Source organism: Hyaena hyaena, unplaced genomic scaffold (genome assembly GCF_003009895.1).
Source record: "Hyaena hyaena isolate Hyena2069 unplaced genomic scaffold, ASM300989v1 scaffold_82, whole genome shotgun sequence".
NCBI classification, from domain to species: domain Eukaryota; kingdom Metazoa; phylum Chordata; class Mammalia; order Carnivora; family Hyaenidae; genus Hyaena; species Hyaena hyaena.
In genome coordinates, this window is record NW_024080713.1 from 1,509,017 (window position 1) to 1,527,376 (window position 18,360).

At 38.2% G+C, this 18,360-nt stretch overlaps 1 protein-coding gene across 2 annotated transcripts in view; it reads left to right on the forward strand.

Moving 5' to 3' along the window:
- UBN2 (ubinuclein 2) overlaps positions 1 to 16,429 on the forward strand; it is a 66,982-nt gene extending 50,553 nt beyond the window's left edge. For both annotated transcript variants that reach the window (XM_039234039.1, XM_039234040.1), the window contains exons 14-17: positions 4,377 to 5,927; positions 11,976 to 12,207; positions 12,645 to 12,734; positions 15,961 to 16,429. In XM_039234039.1, the coding sequence (XP_039089970.1) occupies positions 4,377 to 5,927; positions 11,976 to 12,207; positions 12,645 to 12,734; positions 15,961 to 16,010 (1,923 nt within the window). In that variant the 3' untranslated portion in view covers positions 16,011 to 16,429. The remainder of the gene's footprint in view (positions 1 to 4,376; positions 5,928 to 11,975; positions 12,208 to 12,644; positions 12,735 to 15,960) is intronic.
- The last annotated feature ends 1,931 nt before the right edge of the window (positions 16,430 to 18,360 follow it).

Sequence of the window (18,360 nt, forward strand, 5' to 3'; positions counted from 1 at the left end):
TTGAACCAAATCTTTAATTGATCATAATTGGGAAATGTTGAAATAAATTCATAAGATGAAAAGGATATATGGTATTTGGCATAGATCAGTAGGTACTATATACTCTTAAGAAGAGTGTTTTTAAACTTTGTAAAAATCCTAGGACCACTGTATTTCAGAGAATAAATGTGTGGCAGTGGGAAATTTGAACACATTAATTCAATTGTAAGATTTAACCTCATTCAAGTTAGAAACTCTCTATAAAATATAACAAATATCCTTTAAAAGCATAGCTGAGATTGCAGATAAAATAAGAGAAATCCCAAGGGCCCAAAGCAAAGAAGAAGCTGTCAGAGTGTTACTGCGTCTTTGAAACTTTGGTTGCCTATAGGGGCATTTGCTGATTTTCATCCATCACTTAATGGTTTATTTTCTAATTTCTTCTCAAAGCACAAGAGATAGGGTTTTCTGGGGCTTATCTAGGTTAAGAATTAGACTGAAACTCATCATAAACCCAGACCTTCAAAGGGTAACCTCTTTGGTAAAAGAAAGGACTAGAAAAATTCACTCACCAGCACCAGCAGAAAGTAAGAAACGTGCATGTCTTGACCCGAGTCCTAGATTAGGGGAAGGAAGTTCTCCCTAGAATTTAAGGAGTTTAGGAGTTTAATTTACACTACCTGTAAGATCTGGGAAATCCTCAAGCTTTGAAATAACTTAAAGGTATTAGATTAGTATTAACCCAAGGCAATTGGCAAATCAAATTCTCGCTTCAAAGGCTTCCCTCATAGATACCCTATCAAACATGAGCTTACAATCTGAAAATACAGAATACACAAGGAAATAAATTACTGTGAGTGAGAGTCAGCAGAAACATCTGATAGATCCCTGAGAGAGGCAAGAGATAGACTTATTGGGTTTCGAACATAAAGGGATTTAACTTGTTTAATATTCAAAGAATGAGAAGACAGGATAAAAAATATCACAATAGACAAAGCAGAGTTGAAAAGAACCAAGTACAACCTCTAGAAGTGAAAACTATAATCATTTGAAAGTAAAATTATAAAGAAATACCACACGCTTTATTTAGGTTTTAGACTTTCCCCATGGACTTCATCTCTTTGAATGGATGTTTCTTTACTTAAGAGATATGGCCAGAAGGTCATCCTTCTCTGTGGCCTTCTTAACTTTTAATATTAGAGGCTCTGTGAGTACAGAGTAAATAGTCCTCTTTTTCTTAGATACCTCACTTATCTTCTAATCCAAATAATATTGAGCCAGTATTTCATCACATCTGTTGAATTCGTGCTTTGTTTTGGCACTTTATTTTTGAACTCCTAATGCTTTTCATGAAGTGTTTGTTAAATTTTGATACATCTATTCAAACATATGATTAATTTATCAGAATTCTAATAATCACAAGGATGGCATAGGGAATTACCTGTTTTTGCTTGTTTGTGGCTTTGTGATTAAATTACTTTTTCCTTTTCCCCAAATGGAAAAACTATATAGCCGATTTGTGTTTTTCCTACCCTACTGTCCCTCAAATATGTATTTTTGTTATAAAGATAATGTAAGGAAATACAGTAGAAATGTGGGGGTGCCTTGCTGGCTTAGTTGGTGGAGCATGTGACTCTTGATTTCAGGGTTGTGAGTTCAAGCCCCACATTGGGCATGAAGCCTACTTTAAAAAAAGAAAGAAAATGCAAACAATATGGAAAAGTAAGAAAGAGAAAAGTATAAGTATCTAGAAAAAAAAACTCTTACTTTGTGGTACAAACCTACCCTCCCTTTCTTGCCACCTTTTCTTCCTTCCATCCAAGCACCCGTTCATTTATTCATATGATTTAACATTTTATAAATGGGATAGCTTGCATTTTTTACTCAAATATATGCCAGGAACAACTATCTTTGCCAGTACAAATAATTTGGGGGCAGCTGGCTGGCTCAGAAGAGCATGCGACCCTTGATCTCAGGGCTCTGTGTTCAAGCTCCACATTTGCCCTAGAGCTTAACTTTAAAAATAAATAAATAGGGACACCTGGGTGGCTCAGTCGGTTAAGCCTTGGCTCTTAATTTTGGCTCAGGTCATGATCTCATGGCTTGTGGAGATCAAGCCCCACTTGGGATTCTCTCTCTGTCTTCCCTTTCCCCGCTGGTGCAGACACTCTCTCGCTCTCTCTTATGCGTGCAAGTTCTCAAAATGAATAAAAACTTAAAAAAATAAGTAGGTAAAAATACAACCAATTTATTCATTTTTTAAAAAAGTTACTTAAGGGGCGCCTGGGTGGCTTAGTCGGTTAAGCGTCCGACTTTCGCCTAGGTCATGATCTCGCGGTTCGTGGTTTCGAGCTCCGCGTCGGGCTCTGTGCTGACTGCCAGCTCGGAGCCTGGAGCCTGTTTCAGTCTGTGACTCCATCTCTCTCTGACCCTCCCCTGCTCATGCTGTCTCTCTCTCTCTCTCTCCTAGAAATAAATAAAAACATTAAAAAAAAATAAATAAATAAAATAAAAAGTTACTTAAAAAAGTAGTTTTATATTGGTAACACTGCCAGAATTATTCCAATACATTCTCCCCTCATCAGTTTCTATACATTTTTATAAAATGAAATTTTCACTAATGATAATTAGATGGATGGCATGTCAAAGCAAACGTGTTTTATATGCATTACCCATTCATATCTTAACAAGTTTGACCTTAATGCAGTTACGCTACAGAATTCTGAGTTACAGAATTCTGAGAGGCAGTGGGGTTTTCAATCAGGGCTTTTGGAGTAGCAGCTCAGGAAAATTGCTGTAGAAGTTAGAGTTTAACAGCATTTTTAACAGCTGCTTTACAGTAATACTGTAGACGGGGATTGATGGTAGAGACATTTCCTCTCCATTCTTTCCCCGCTGTAGTTAAGGTAAGTTGTTGTGGTGATATAAATTGATACACAGTTTAAGACTTTGGGTTTAGGTTTATTTGGGTTTGTTTTAAAGAAACTAATCGAAGAAACTTGGAAATGATTTTTATGTAATAGCTTTATTTCTTTTAAAAATTTTTTATGTTTATTTTTATTTTTGAGAGAGAGAGACAGACAGCATGAGCAGGGGAGGGGCAGAGAGAGAGAGAGAGGGAAACACAGCCTGAAGCAGGCTTTAGGCTCTGAACTGTCAGCACAGAGTCCCACATGGGGCTTGAACCCACAAACTCTGAGATCATGACCTGAGCCGAAGTTGGACACTTAACCAACTGAGCCACCCAGGCGCCCCAGTTTTATTTCTTCTTAATCTTAAAAATGACATGAGTCAAATACTTTATATTTCTTTTTTAAGGGAAACAAATTCTCTTATTTGTCTTTTTAATTCTTTTTAATTCTCTTGCTCTTTGAATATTTTACACTGTGCCATATGGGGTGACTGGGTGGCTCAGAAGGTTAAGCGGTTACGTGTCTGACTCTTGATTTCGGCTCAGGTCATGATCTCATGGTTCATGAGTTCGAGCCCCAAGTCAGACTCTGTGCTGTTAGCACGGAGCCTGCTTTGGATTCTCTCTCTCCCTCCCTCTCTACCCTTCGCCTGCACACGCGCATGCTCTCTCAAAGTAAACTAAAAAAAAATAATAATAATAAACTGTGCTCTAATTCTCTTTTCTCTTACTTGAATTTTAAGAAGGTTAATTTTTTTTTGAAAAAACAGACAATATTCTCTTAGGTATTCAGAATTTTAATTCCTAATAACCCTGTTTTCTTAGTATATGGCCTTGCTCATAGTAGACATTTAGTAAATATATGTTGAATAAATTACAAAAGATTTCTACCATAGTTAATAGAAGACATAATTTAGTGTGCTTGGATTCCAAGTCTTGGTTTGATGTGCCACTTCCTCTGTGTACTGGCTCTGGGTGGCTACAGCACAGGGCATGCAGAGGCAGAAGTACAAGGAAGCAGAAAGTGAGAGTCTGTATCCTAGTAAACCGTTCTAGAGACAAGGGTGGAGTCTGAGGATAAATGCAGAATTTCTTCTAGGTACAAGGAAAATAAAAAGAGAATAGTCTCTGAACACATGGATTTGGAATAGTATGTGAAGACCTGATGCCGGAGGGCAGGGTTGGGCGGCGGGGGGGGGGGGGGGTGGTTCACCAGTAACATAACTAGTATATGAATGTTCTTTGGCTTGGTTTTCAGTCTTCTCAGAAGAGCTAACTAAGGTATGACAGCTGTGTGCAGTGTATCAGATGCTTTGGTTTATGAGCACAGTTCGGTCAGGAGCTCTGTCCTCAGAAATGTTTTGGTTTTCACAATCTATAAAGATTTCCAGTAGAATTTTAATCATCGTGAGAATCTCTTAGTCCTTTAAAAACTGATACTTAATAATTCATTTAATTTTTTCCAACATAATGCTGTTTCTGGTAGGAGTGTAGTCCAAAAAAGGACCAGAAAACTACTGCATCCTTGGTGGCTTCAGTTGGTGGTCCTTCAACAAGCTCTAGCACATCTGCCGTGGCCTCTACCAGTTCTAGCTCTACACCAGCCCAGGAGACCATCTGCCTTGATGACTCCCTAGATGAAGACCTTTCTTTCCATCCACCTGCACTGGATCTTGTTTCTGAAGCTTTAGCCGTTATCAACAATGGGAACAAGGGCCCCCCAGCTGGCTCAAGGATAAGCATGCCAACTGCAAAGCCTCGCCCAGGACTGAGAGAAGAAAAATTAGCAAGTATCATGAGTAAGCTGCCACTGGCTACTCCTAAAAAACTAGATTCTTCTCAGACTGCACATTCATCAAGTCTTATTGCTGGTCACACGGGGCCAGTACCAAAGAAACCCCAGGATTTAGCTCATACTGGCATTTCTTCAGGCCTTATTGCTGGTTCTTCAATTCAGAACCCTAAAGTCTCCTTGGAACCGTTGCCAGCCAGGCTGCTTCAGCAAGGACTACAGAGGTCGAGTCAGATTCACGCTTCTTCCTCCTCACAGACCCATGTTTCCTCTTCTTCCCAAGCCCAAGTTGCTGCCTCCTCTCACGCTCTGGGAACTTCAGAGGCCCAAGACGCTTCTTCATTAACACAAGTAACAAAGGTGCACCAGCATTCAGCTGTCCAACAAAACTATGTGTCTCCATTACAAGCAACCATTAGTAAATCACAGACCAACCCAGTGGTGAAATTAAGTAATAATCCCCAACTTTCCTGTTCATCCCCGCTTATTAAGACTTCAGATAAGCCACTTATGTACCGCCTTCCCTTATCTACTCCCTCACCTGGAAATGGTTCTCAAGGGTCCCACCCCCTGGTTTCTAGGACAGTACCTAGCACCACTACCTCCAGTAACTATTTAGCCAAGGCTATGGTGTCACAGATGTCCACGCAGGGTTTCAAATCTCCCTTCTCAATGGCTGCGTCCCCCAAACTTGCCGCCTCTCCAAAACCTGCCACATCTCCTAAACCCTTGCCCTCACCTAAGCCTTCTGCCTCACCCAAGCCCTCTCTGTCCGCTAAGCCTTCAGTATCAACTAAACTTGTTTCTAAATCCAACCCAACCCCCAAGCCTCCGGTACCCCCAAGCTCTTCCAGTCCAAATGCACTAGTAGCCCAGAGCAGCCACTCCAGCAGTAACAACCCAGTCCATAAACAGCCCAGTGGGATAAACCTCAGCAGACAGTCTCCCACCTTGAATTTGCTGCCCTCCAATCGTACTTCAGGCCTTCCATCCACAAAAAATCTTCAGGCCCCTTCAAAGCTAACAAATTCTTCACCCACTGGAACTGTTGGGAAGAATAGCTTGAGTGGAATTGCAGTGAATGTACCTGCCAGCAGAGGTAGCAACCTTAACTCAAGCGGAGCGAATAGGACTAGTCTCTCTGGGGGAACAGGAAGTGGAACACAGGGTGCTACTAAACCGTTGTCTACTCCACATAGACCATCCTCTGCCTCAGGGTCTTCAGTGGTAACCGCCAGTGTGCAGGTATGTATGTTCCGTGTTTTTCATGTGATAAAATGTAAGCTTGTTTGGTCGTTCTCATGAGTCAGCTTAATAGCCATATAGAGAGAGAAGTTGCTTATGAGAGCTTCTTACCGCTTATGGCCAAGGCATGTTCCTGATGTTGACATCCCAGTAATGGGGATACTTGGATGAGGTTTCTCTTGGGGTGTGGATTTCCCCCACGCCCCGCCGCCCCCCCCCTGCCCCCCGGGTAAAGTAGCACATGCATACTTTCACAGTTTTTGAAAAAACACATAGAATGAATGTTTAAAAGTGTATGTTGTCAAAGTCGAGAACAAAGCAGTAACTAATGAGTTTAATATGCCCTCATTTGTCTCCCTTCTCCCTCTTTTTAGTCCCCCCCCCGCTAACTTTCTGATTTTTTTAATTTAATCAGATTTATACATTCATGGGTTTTTCTCCCCTTTAACCATTTGTCTTTTCAAGTAAAATTTTTATTTTGCATGAAACTTGTAGTTATTCATACATAATTCTCTCTGTCAAATTACTGTCAGTCACCCTTTTATATACCAGTTTTCCCATTCATGAGTTTTTCATTTAAATTTATCGTGCAGTTAGCAGAGTACCTTACTCAAGAAAAGAGGCTTTTCAAGAAGGCTAGCATGAAACCTAGTTTCCCTTAGCTCTAGCGTCCCTTATCATTTCTGTACCATCACACTTGAGGATATATAGACCTCTTGGGTCACTGTCTCCCTTCCGATGTTATAAATACTGTTCCACTGACCTTTGCTTAGCATTTAGGATTATGGAGAAGTCTGAGAGCATCCTGAGTTTTTGTTCCCTTATATGTATATTCTTTGCCTAAATAATAGTAAGATTTTCTCTTTTTACTTGAAATTCAGGTATTCTTGAATTATGACTAGATTTATTTACAAGTTTTTGTTAACTTTGTACCTAAAACATGGTGACTTCTTTCAGTCTTATACCTAGTGACTTTTTCAGCTCAAGAATATTTTGTTCTATTATGTGTTTCATTATGATTTCTGATCCATTTGGCCTAGGCTTTGTGAGAACTCTTTATCACTCATATATTTCATCTCTCTCCTTTCTGTATCATATTCTCTGTCATTGTTTTCATCTTTCTGCCACCTCTTGTATTCTGAGACTTTTTCAGATTTGTCCTTCATGTGACCAGTTTGATTTCTTTAGTATTCTTTCTCCCCGTCCCCTGTCCCTAAAAGTAATACAAGTATTCACTGTAGGCAAATTCAGAAAAAAGAAAAATCACTATCATCTCACCATTGTTTATATTTTCTGGGTACTTTTTTAGATTCTTGTCAAGAAAATGGGTTTTACATAATCTGTTTCATAACAAGCTTTGAAAAATACTTATATTTTATGATGTGTTCTTGGGTTCTTAAATGGTTTTTGAAAATATGACTTTTATTGATTTGTGGAATTCTGTTGTCTAAAAGTAAGCACTGCTTCCTGTTTGTGTGGAATAGGAACATCTAATGAAAGTATGTTTATGTTAGTGTTTGTAAATTTTTCTGCTATTCAGTACAAGCTAAGCAATGGCATTCATAAATTAATGAAACCCAAATCCTCACTCTGCCTTCACTGTAGGCTTAGGAATGAATTCATTCCAGAATTCTAATAAAAATAAAATTCAGTGAACTGATACTTAATTAGTTGGAAATCTTAGACTCACTGATGTTTTATCTATTAATTTTGCTTTTATCAGAAAATAACAAACATTGATTAGGGATTGATTGCATGTTAAAATTTAAGTTATAACTAAGGTCTGGGGAGTTAGTTCACATTCCTATTACATTTATTAAAATATTGACTGTTTTTGATATTAATCCTTAATTTGAGTAAAGGAGTAAATTATGACAGAAATACCAGTTCCCTGCCAAATGGGTCTTCCTTCTAGTATCAATTACCTTTAATTCTCCTAGCATTCTTTTGTGTTTTTAAGTATGAAAAATTGGATAAAGACACTTTATTCATTTTAGTATTAACTTTTTACTTCTTGTCATAATAAGGCTTTTAGCTCACTTTATACTTTGCTATTCTCCTAAAAGAGTTAAATTATAACCTTTGACAATGTAAAATATTGTGTCTGTTGAGCTAACTCATAAACTGTGGTTTCATTTGCTTTATTACATGTTTTTGGCTTTTTTTCTGAAGTTGAAAATAACCTTTTTTCCCCTTCACTTACGAATTTAAGGCTAAATCTTTCCCCATCCTTGGTCATCTCCAGTGTCTATCAGTTCTGTTCCCCACCCCACTCCCTCATCCTTCTCGTATTTGATTATTTATCCCAAGAGAAGCTAGATACTTGGCATACCAATTGGTTTGTCATTAGGGAACTGTGTGGCAGAATTTGTGTTTCCAAAAAATGACTGCTTCCTTCTGGTTGTCTTCCTTTCCGAAATGACTTTATGATTTGAAGACCTCGGTGTTCCTGCCTTCAGACCTGATCCTTTTTGTTCTGTCTTACTGGTTTGACTGAAGAAAAGGTCAATAATTGAATAAGGTTGTTTTAAGTTTGGGAGAACCGATGGCTTTTTGTTTTTAACGTAGCTTCTCATTGAAACCTTGTGACCTCTAGATCCTGTTTCTCTAGCTCTCTGATTCTAAAGAGAGACTCCCTCTCTGTGCCTGTAAAACACTGAGTTCCTGTCTGAAAGGCCTCTCCACCAGCTGTTTATCTGCAGAGTGAAAAGGACAGGTCCTGAGTTCAACAGAAGTTAAAATCTTTCTGGGTTCAGATTATTACCTCTACCTTCTTTCTGTTTTAATAACTTTCTACTCAAGGCTTTCCTCTTCTTTCTTACCCTTCAGCTTATTGATTTTCTATGAATCCTGTCTTTGCCACTTTATAATTCCCAAAATAATTTATTCCTTAAGCAAATGTTTATGAGGTGTTTAATATGTGCCAGGCACTTTTCTAGGTGCTGGGGAAATAGAGTGAACACCATACTCAAGGTTTCTCTTCTCATGGGACGTATATTCCAGGTAGAGACAAACAAAACACAGATTTTTAAAATATATGTTAAGTGCTCTGAAAAATTAAAACAATTATATGAAAAAGTGTGATTGCTGCTAACACAGATAAGGGAGTTGGGAAAAGCTTCTTCCAAGAGACAACATTTGAGCAGAGAATTGAATAAGCAGGCCAGTCATTTGGATATAGGTGGGAACGAACAGTCCGAGCCAGAGTGCAGACACTGAGATAGCAAGGAGCCTGATGCGTAGGCAAGCACGTCTAGACTAGGGAGAGATGGATAGGTGATAAGATCTGAGATCAACCAGATCCATGTGATGGAGGACCTTGTAGGCCACGATAAGAAGTTGGGGTTTTAATCTGTGTTCAGTGGGAAGCTTTTGAGGGTCTTCATCGGGGGAGTGGTATGGTTTGATTGATATTCCAAAAGATTAGGCTGGGCATTGTGGAGAATGGGGGGCCAATGCACTTACCAAAATAAAAACATGTGGTTAAAAAAATTTATATATATTTAATGCCCACCACAGGAAGAGTAAGGTTTTCCTTTATATTTTCCCCTGGAAATAAAGTGTGGGAGTCATGGCAGTGTTTCTGATCATGGAGCATCATCTTGAACTTCGCCTGTTTACATTTGCCTGTTTTATGTTGACAACTTCTCCTGTGTGATTCCGAACGATATCAGCAATAGGATACCCGACTTTTGGAATGTCTCCATCTTATGAGAGAAAGAGATTTATAAATGCCATGTAACACTTAGATAATCTGATGTTTCATTTTAGTTTTATAAACAGAAGTGGATATGGAAGTTTTTTGAAAGTACAAAATGTTATGGCATGGTATCATTTTCTGTTGCTCAGTTACTTAATTTGGGAAGTTGCCCTAATTTACATTTTCCAGCTATTTTAATACTTCAGTTAGCCTCCTCCAGAAAAGCTTGAGTTCTCCTTATTACCAGTATCTAATGTTCCTTACCTGGGGGGTTACTTGGAGCAAACAGTATTGGAGTATGTAGACCGTATTATCCTGAGATTACAATAGAATTATGATTAGAAAATAACTCTTATTAATTCTTAAATTGATGCAGGATCCTTTCTATCCAGATTGCTTCAAAGCATTATTTCTAACTTAGTAATTCTTCCAAATGTATCTGCTTTGTATATCATGGTTGGCTCAGTAAGGGAAAGACTAGAAAATAAGAAAAGTAGCCAAGTCTAAGCAAAAGTGATGAAGATTTGTACTTGTTTTGGAGGAAGTGGTGGTTAAAAAAAAATTTTTTTTTTAAGAAGACAGAATGAGTATGTTGACAATGAATTCATCTTGTGTTGTTATTTTATGGTGCCTAAAAACTAAGGTTTTAAGCCTGAGTGTTTGGAAAGAAAGAGACTGTTAATAATAGCAGTTAGCAAATGAGGTCGGGTCACGTGATTGGAGGAGCTGATGAGTTCAGTTGTGATTGATGAGTGTTCCATATCCAAGTGACATTCCTCACTGAGCTTTTAGATTCACAAGACTGAAACTGTGACAAAGTCAGAAGTATGGATGTAAATTTGAGAGCTAACAAAGAAGATAAGGGAAGGGAAGGCTATTGGAGAAGGAGTTGAAAAACTGGAATTGAAGCCTTCTTGAGGATATTCTTCATTTTTTGTTTAGCAGTTGCATGGACCCTTTGGTGTATAAATATATGTAATTGGCATATATGTATGGGAAGATCACTTACATTTTTCCATGGATTAAACTAAGAAATAAAATGATCAGCCCCTTTATTAATTATGTTTACTGGAAGAGTAACATTGTTTCCTGACTATAGTTAACATTGATTACTGACTAAAAAATATTCAAAGAATTCAGTTTTCTTGACTAAATTTAGAACTGTAAAATTTTTGGCCAGGAAAACTTAGAATTGGTAAAGATAAGACTACAAAAGAAAATTCACAGTTGCAGAAACTATAATTGCTAGTATCTAATACTGAAAAAATTTTATAGTAATTTTTGTTGATAAGTACATCTAGAAAAGAAAATCAAAATGGGGAAAGATTATTGCTGAATAGAAAATTGCTCAAAGAATTAAAGAGCTTAGTGAACTATATTTAAATAATTTCTCAGTGAAAGCTAATTAATGTCAGTGTATTTCAGATTTAAATGTAGTTTTTATAAACATGGCATCAAAACCAAGGTAGAGAAGTGTTAAAACACCTTTTTACCTTAAGGAGTCTTAAGTTGAGAAAAGTAGTGAAAATGGAAACCAGCTTTCAGGGGTTAAGGAGAAACAAAATAATGTGGAAGACGGAGGGTATCATTTAGTAAATTTGATAACAAAAGGAGTACAAGTAAGTCAGGTTGTGTCTAGGGGTGAGGAAGAGCCAGAGATAACTGTGGTTGTTAAAAAAAAAAAAAAAAAAAAAGAGGACTCTGTATGTGACAAGACAGAGGAAACATAGGAAAAGATACAATAATAATACTAGGTATTTGTAACAGAACGTTCTGCATAGGTGGGATTCATGGCATAGGTCAGATGGTTAGTCTTAGAGAAGAGACAGATAAGGCTAATGATGAGGAAGAACATCTGGAATGCCCTCATTTCTTTAGGGCTTTATGATGAAAGCAGAGGGTATTGCATTAGGGGCTCTGAGAGAGTCCTAGTCTGGAACAGTAACCATGGGGATTGTGTCAGGAAGGTGGTAAAACAAACAATGAAATTTCCAGGCATTTTCAAAGATCATATATTAATTGAATTAATGACTCGTGGCTCAGATCTAGGGTCTAGAAGCAAAAGTGGATAAGTGAAAGTCTGAGGTGAGGAAGAAGTGTTAATATAGGGCATTAAAATAAGGAGTCTAAACTGGTGATGAAGAGCAGAGTAGAAAATTACTTCCAAAACCAATATGGGTAGCTCTTAGAAATAGACTTTTCACCTCAGTCTTCATTTTCTGTCTCATGAAGTTTCTGTTAGAGTGGAGTTAGGACACAGTCTTGTGCCCATGAGGATATTAAATACAATAAATCAATTCAGGTTAAAGACTTGATTTCTTATGTATTTTGACCCCTGGTTTCTGCAGTCCACAGCAGGAGCATCATTATTGGCTAATGCCTCACCTCTGACTCTCATGACATCACCTTTGTCTGTAACAAATCAAAATGTGACTCCTTTTGGGATGCTGGGTGGCCTTGTTCCAGTGACCATGCCCTTCCAGTTTCCCTTGGAGCTACTTGGCTTTGGAACGGACACAGCTGGAGTGACAACCACCTCGGGATCTACCTCAGCCGCTTTCCACCATAGCCTAACTCAGAGTAAGTGGGGCTCTTGTAGTTACTGGCCTGCCTAGTTTGACAGAACGGGAAACCTCATGAATTTATACTCATTGAGAGTAGTCCACGTGGAGTTAGTGAAGATGACAGAACTGTTTTCAAGAAATGCAGTTTGATTTCATTTATATATAATAAATCAAATTGGTGGATTCAGAATTTATTTACAGTTCTTAAATGAACCATCTATACCACATTTCTATCTGAATGAAATTTATAATAAGAGGAGGTCCAATTTGCGGGGTTATTTGCATACATATTTATATATGTACATTTTTACAATGTATGTACTCTAAGAAGGACTTTGAAAGGAGGGGCTATGCTTTATAACATTAGATAAATTAAACTATTTTCATTTTTTATCTAAAAGGGCTTAAATCTTAGATTGAAGAAGATCACTAACAATTCTGTTTTTCTGTCAGATTTACTAAAGGGTTTACAGCCAGGAGCTCAGCATGCAGCAACACTTTCCCACTCACCTCTGCCTGCACATTTACAGCAAACGTTCAATGGTAAGAAAGCCACCTATTTTTCCATCTCATAATATTTATATAGATTTATAGATTGGATTATAAATCTCTGGAAATTGAATGGGATGACAAATTTGGAAAAAACAGATTTTCACATGACCAAATCCTCATTAGCAATAAACTTCTTGTTGGTGAAAAGAAATAGGTAAAGAGATCTTTTGTTAGATGTCAAGAAGTCTTTTTAGTTGTTGTTGACAGTGGAACAGCACGAGTGAAGGAGGGGAACAGAGAGGGGGACAGAGAGAATCTTAAGCAGTTCCACACCCTGCATGGGGACCCAACATGGGACTTGATCTCATGAACATGAGATCATGACTTGAACAGAAGCCAAGAGTCAGATACTAAACCAACCGAGCCCGCCAGGCACCCCTGAAGAAAACATTTTGAAGGCATTTGTTATATTGAAATGATGATGAAGAACAGGATTCAGAAAACAGTGTACAAAAGTCATGTCCAGTAGTTGTAATAGTACACATGTTTTGAAGGTTTACTAAGTAAGTGCCAGTTAGTCTTGTGACTACTTACATGTATTAGCTAATTTAATCCTTACAACACCTGAGTGAGCTAATAACGCTCCCCATTTTTATAGGTCAGGAAACTGAATTAGAGATAAGCACCTTGCCCAAGATGATGCAGTACTAAGTGATCTGAGATAGAAGCTGGGGCGCCTGGGTGGCTTAGTCGGTTAAGCGTCCGACTTTCGCTTAGGTCATGATCTCGCGGTTCGTGGGTTCGAGCCCCACGTCCGGCTCTGTGCTGACTGCCAGCTCGGAGCCTGGAGCCTGTTTCAGTCTGTGACTCCCTCTCTCTCTGACCCTCCCCTGCTCACACTGTCTCTTTCTCTCTCCTAGAAATAAATAAAAATATTAGGAAAAAAAAAAAAAGAAATCTGGGAAGTCTGACTTGGTAACTTTTCTGCCTTTTAGCAGTGCTTCAGTTAATGTATGCATTATCCAAACTGTATGCATTGTACACTTGCAGCCCAGCTAGATCACTCTGAAATTAGTGGACATTGGACATAACATATTGGCCTCTAGGTTACTGCTTTCAACAGCAGTTGACCTCAGTAGACTGCTGATACTATTGTTGAAGGCCATTTTCAGGATCTTTTGAAGAGAAAGAAGTGTTCAGCTGTTAACTTGGAGGTTACCTGGGATTTCACTATTGTTTCGGCCACTGCATTTAAAATGATCTTTGAGGGGGCACTGGGTGGCTCAGTCAGTTAAGCATCCAACTTGAGCTTAGGTCATGATCTCACTCACATTTTATGAGTTTGAGCCCTGTGTTGGGCTCTCAGCTGTCAGCACAGAGCCTGCTTCAGATCATCTCTCCCCCTCTGTCTCTGCCCCTTCTCAGCTCATTCTCTAAACAAACAAACTTTAAAAAATAAATAAAAATCAAATGATCTTTGAGGGGCACCTGTGTGGCTCAGTTGGTTAAACGTCTAGCTCTTGATTTTGCCTCAGGTCATGATCTCACGCTCATAAGATCAAGCTCCTTGAGAGAATGAATATAACTTCTATACTTTTTCTGTAAAGGCCTCAGTAGTAAATATTTTCGGCTTTGCAGGCCATATACTCTCTATCACAACTACTCAACTCTGCTATTCTACTGTGAAAACAGCCATAGATAAATATGGAGCATGAATGTGGCTAGGTTCCAATAAAACTTTTTGAAGTAGTGCTTGGCCACATTTTGTCCTTGGGCCAAACCTTGGTCTAGAGAATCTCACAGTCCAGTTAATATGAGTATTTTATTTTGTAGTTTATCAAAACTGCTTTGAGCACAATCCTACCTTGCCATTTTATGAATTTAATCATACCTTAGGTCAAATCATTCTACAAACACAAGCACGTAATATCTCATTATAAATGGAAAAGCCAACTCCTTAGATGTTGTCACCAAAATTACTTTAATAGTGTTCTATTTATACAGCTTTTGAAACAATCATCCTCTCTCATTGATATATCTTTTTTCTTCAATAGAGGCAGATTTTTGTTTTGTTTATGTTTTACCAATTTAGATATCATGTGAATGAACCTGGCAGTTGACTTGTGGTCTCTTCTGGCCTTAAGGTTGATCTTGTCATACAGCAGTTTGTTCCTTTTCACCTGTGTGTTTCTACCATTCGTGCCTCCCCCTGCCTTTTTCTCTCAGGCCTAGGAGTAGGAAGCTTCATCCTCCTTGCTAACCTGTTAAAACTTTCTGTATATTTTGTTGGCTCTTAAGGTCACTGGGTTCTAGTCTTGTCCATTTTAAATAATCAACTAACTAAAATTTAATAGATAAAAATTTAAAAGAAAGAAAGAAGGAAAGAAAGAAAGAAAGAAAGAAAGAAAGAAAGAAAGAAAGAAAGAAAGAAAGAAAGAAAGAAAGAGAAAGAAAGAATAATCAACATTTTCCCAATTTAAAAAAGCATATGTAAGGGGCGCCTGGGTGGCTCAGTTGGTTGAGCGTCCAACTTCGGCTCAGGTCATGATCTCACAGTTCGCGAGTTCAAGCCCTGTGTTGGGTTCTATGCTGACAGCTGAGAGCCTGGAGCCTACTTTGGATTCAGTGTCTGCATTTCTCTCTGCCCCTCCCCTACTCTTTCTCTCTCAAAAATTAATAAACATTTAAAAAAAATTCTTTTAAACATGTAAAACTAGAAACCATTGTTCCCAGTAGCTGACTTTTCTATCACTTATAGCTTCTGCCAGGTTAGGACCAAAACAAAGACTCAGCTGGATTTTTCACCACCAGTGTGTCCCATTTATTTACATAATAAATAATTGAGGATTAATTATCAAATTCTATGCCATGGCAAGGAATTTAATTTCACTAGCAAGAAAATGAAATTGACTTTGTCTTCTAAAGGGATGGAAAGATGTGGTAGGCGGGGATTATGTCTTCATGTTCCTTTATGATCCTCACAGCATTTGACACAGTGGCTCTGAGGTAGATAATAAATACTTGCTGAAATAGTATTTCAGCTGGAAATTAATTAAACCGCAGTCATTTGAGTTAAGAGGATCTTTTTTGTTGAGTTCTCTTTTATGTTTCTCAACCTCTATAATGCTGCACATAGCATGTAGTTATTAAAGGTTGTCTTTTTAGCAGTGTCATTCACATGGAAATTAAAAGTTAATTGTTCTCTTTGCTTTGTTTGCTTTTAATCTATACTTTTACAGTACACCAACACAGCCCAATTAAACATCTCTTTTCTCAGATGGAGGCCAAAGTAAAGGGGACACTAAATTACCACGGAAATCTCAGTGACTTCCCAGTGAGCAATGGAGATGAGACACTCAGCTGGCTGATGGAATCTACCTGAAGGGAAAGTACTCATGTGGTCATAGGGCTGCTGTTCTGTCGATGTTTACATTCTCTCGTCCCAAGCACTGTGGTGAGGAGGAAAAAAGAAAAAACATTACTTGAGTCAAGCCAGGTGCAGGAGGAAGAAATGGCTTTCGTGCAAAGTTAGTGACCCGTGGTCTCCTCTAAAGAAAGACAAAGTGACCATATTAACTGACTTGAAAGAGACTCAGTTGTCAAACCCACAGAAGTACAAATTTTGATTTTTTTTCCCTGGGGGAGGAAGAAGGAATCTGAGGATTTGGGTAAACTCCATCCATCCTGGGGGTTGGATCTGAACACTTGTAGACATAATCGCATAATAAAAGGCAGTCTATCTGGAATTAGGCCAGTTTGTCAGGAGTAACAATCATGTTTATCTAAGTGGACTATGCAGCAAATTTGCCACACAACAAAATTAATGACCCTGTGTTTGATCGAGACAGTAGCTGAGGAAATACTGTACTCTCACAAGTCCTGAACAAACTTGAATCTTCTCCAGTGTGTAGCAACCCCCCCATGTAAATCAGTGGACTAAAGATGTTTCAGGAAAGTTATTTTAGCACAGCGACATATATTATTAAATCATCAAGATTTTTAAAAGTGAAGAAATTGAGCCTGTTGCTCTTAACAGATAAAACTTAGATGTCCCCTTTTTGTAAAAGGGTCAATTTCATCTTCCATTCAGAAGCAGGTACTTAACTCTTCTTCAGGTGATTTGTGCATCTGGTATTGACTGGTTAATTCTTATTTCCATTCTTGATGTTAAAATGTGACTCTTCAGAAACGGGGATCTTTGACGTAGGGCTGCGACTTCGGTGCTCCTAGCGCTGCAGGCCCGACGCCCTGAACTGTCAACTTCCCAGCTTCACCTCGGTTCACAGTTGCTCCTGGTCTTGTAGATAGCGGGACTTAGGTGGCGCTCCATTGTTGACAGAGACAGGTGCAGGTGCGTACTGCACATGCCGCTTCGTTGGTCATTCAAATGGCATATCTATATTTTTGGAATTTTTAAGATAGTATTTTAAAGGGAGGAATTACATTAGGATCATTATGTGTATAAGGGATTATTTTTTATAACAGTCACAGTGTATTTTTACTCCCTGTATCCAGTGTAGTGAAATTGATTTGGAGCATTTGGGATCTTAAAGCTTTATTAATATTTACTGAGAATATTGATATGTGAGTAAACCTGCAGATAACAAAACTGCTTAGTTATTATAGTTTCCTTCTGCAAATACATGCTCAACAAAGGATGTTAAGGGAGGAATTTATGGTTCTTTTTGGATACATTTGATTTGAGGTTTTTTTTTTTTTTGTTTTTTGGCCTCACCTTTGGTCTTCTCTCTCTTTTTCTCCCCGTTTAGGCTTCTGAGTGTTTTCAAATTATACCCAAGATTGGTTAAGCTTGATCCATTTATAACAACAGACTAACCTAAAAGACAGCATGAGATTGGTAGTAACAAGATTTGCATCTGTTTTCATTACAAGTCATCCTATACCCTTAAATTTCCTCAAATAAGTGTATTAACCTGGCCCTTTTTTCCTTTTACAAGCACAAGTCCCAAATAGCCTATAGGACTGTGAATAAATTACCACAGATCTGTTCAGATCTGTATACCTATATTTTGACTCAAAGTCACATTGGCTTGCTTCATAGCAAAAAGTTAATAAGTAACTGAAAACTTTAGTTCCAAGAACTTGTTACAGCAAGGGGAAAGGATTATTTCAAAGCGACCATTGATATAATTACTTGCCTCTAAGAATTTAGTTTACCAGTAAAACAAATAAGAATGTTATATCAACCCCAGTAGATATTTTGGGAGGATGTTGGGATGTTGCAGAGAGGTTTGACTTGAATTGAATGTGTTTAATTAAAGGTTGTTTGGTTTTTTTAATTAGGGAAGCTTACCCAATTCTTGAGTTATTCCAGTGTAGTATATCTATTGGAAAGAGAAGTCTTTGCTAATACTCTATGGGAGATTTCCTTTGGGAAGTTTTACTTCCCACACCAGGAGAGAAGTCAGAGCGTATACTAATCTCTCTTCCTGCTGATGACTGTGCACGTGTGCATCTGTTTGTATGCATACGAAGATTTATTTATTTATAAATTGATTACTAATATAAGTCAGGGAATAATTTCAATTTCCCAAATCCATTAGTTCCGAATCATGCTACGTGAAGATCCCTGACAGTTCTTTGTTGTCGTTAGAGAACAGGATTATCAATTCTTCCCCCATGTATTATTTTATAACCATTAAAATCATCTGAAGGC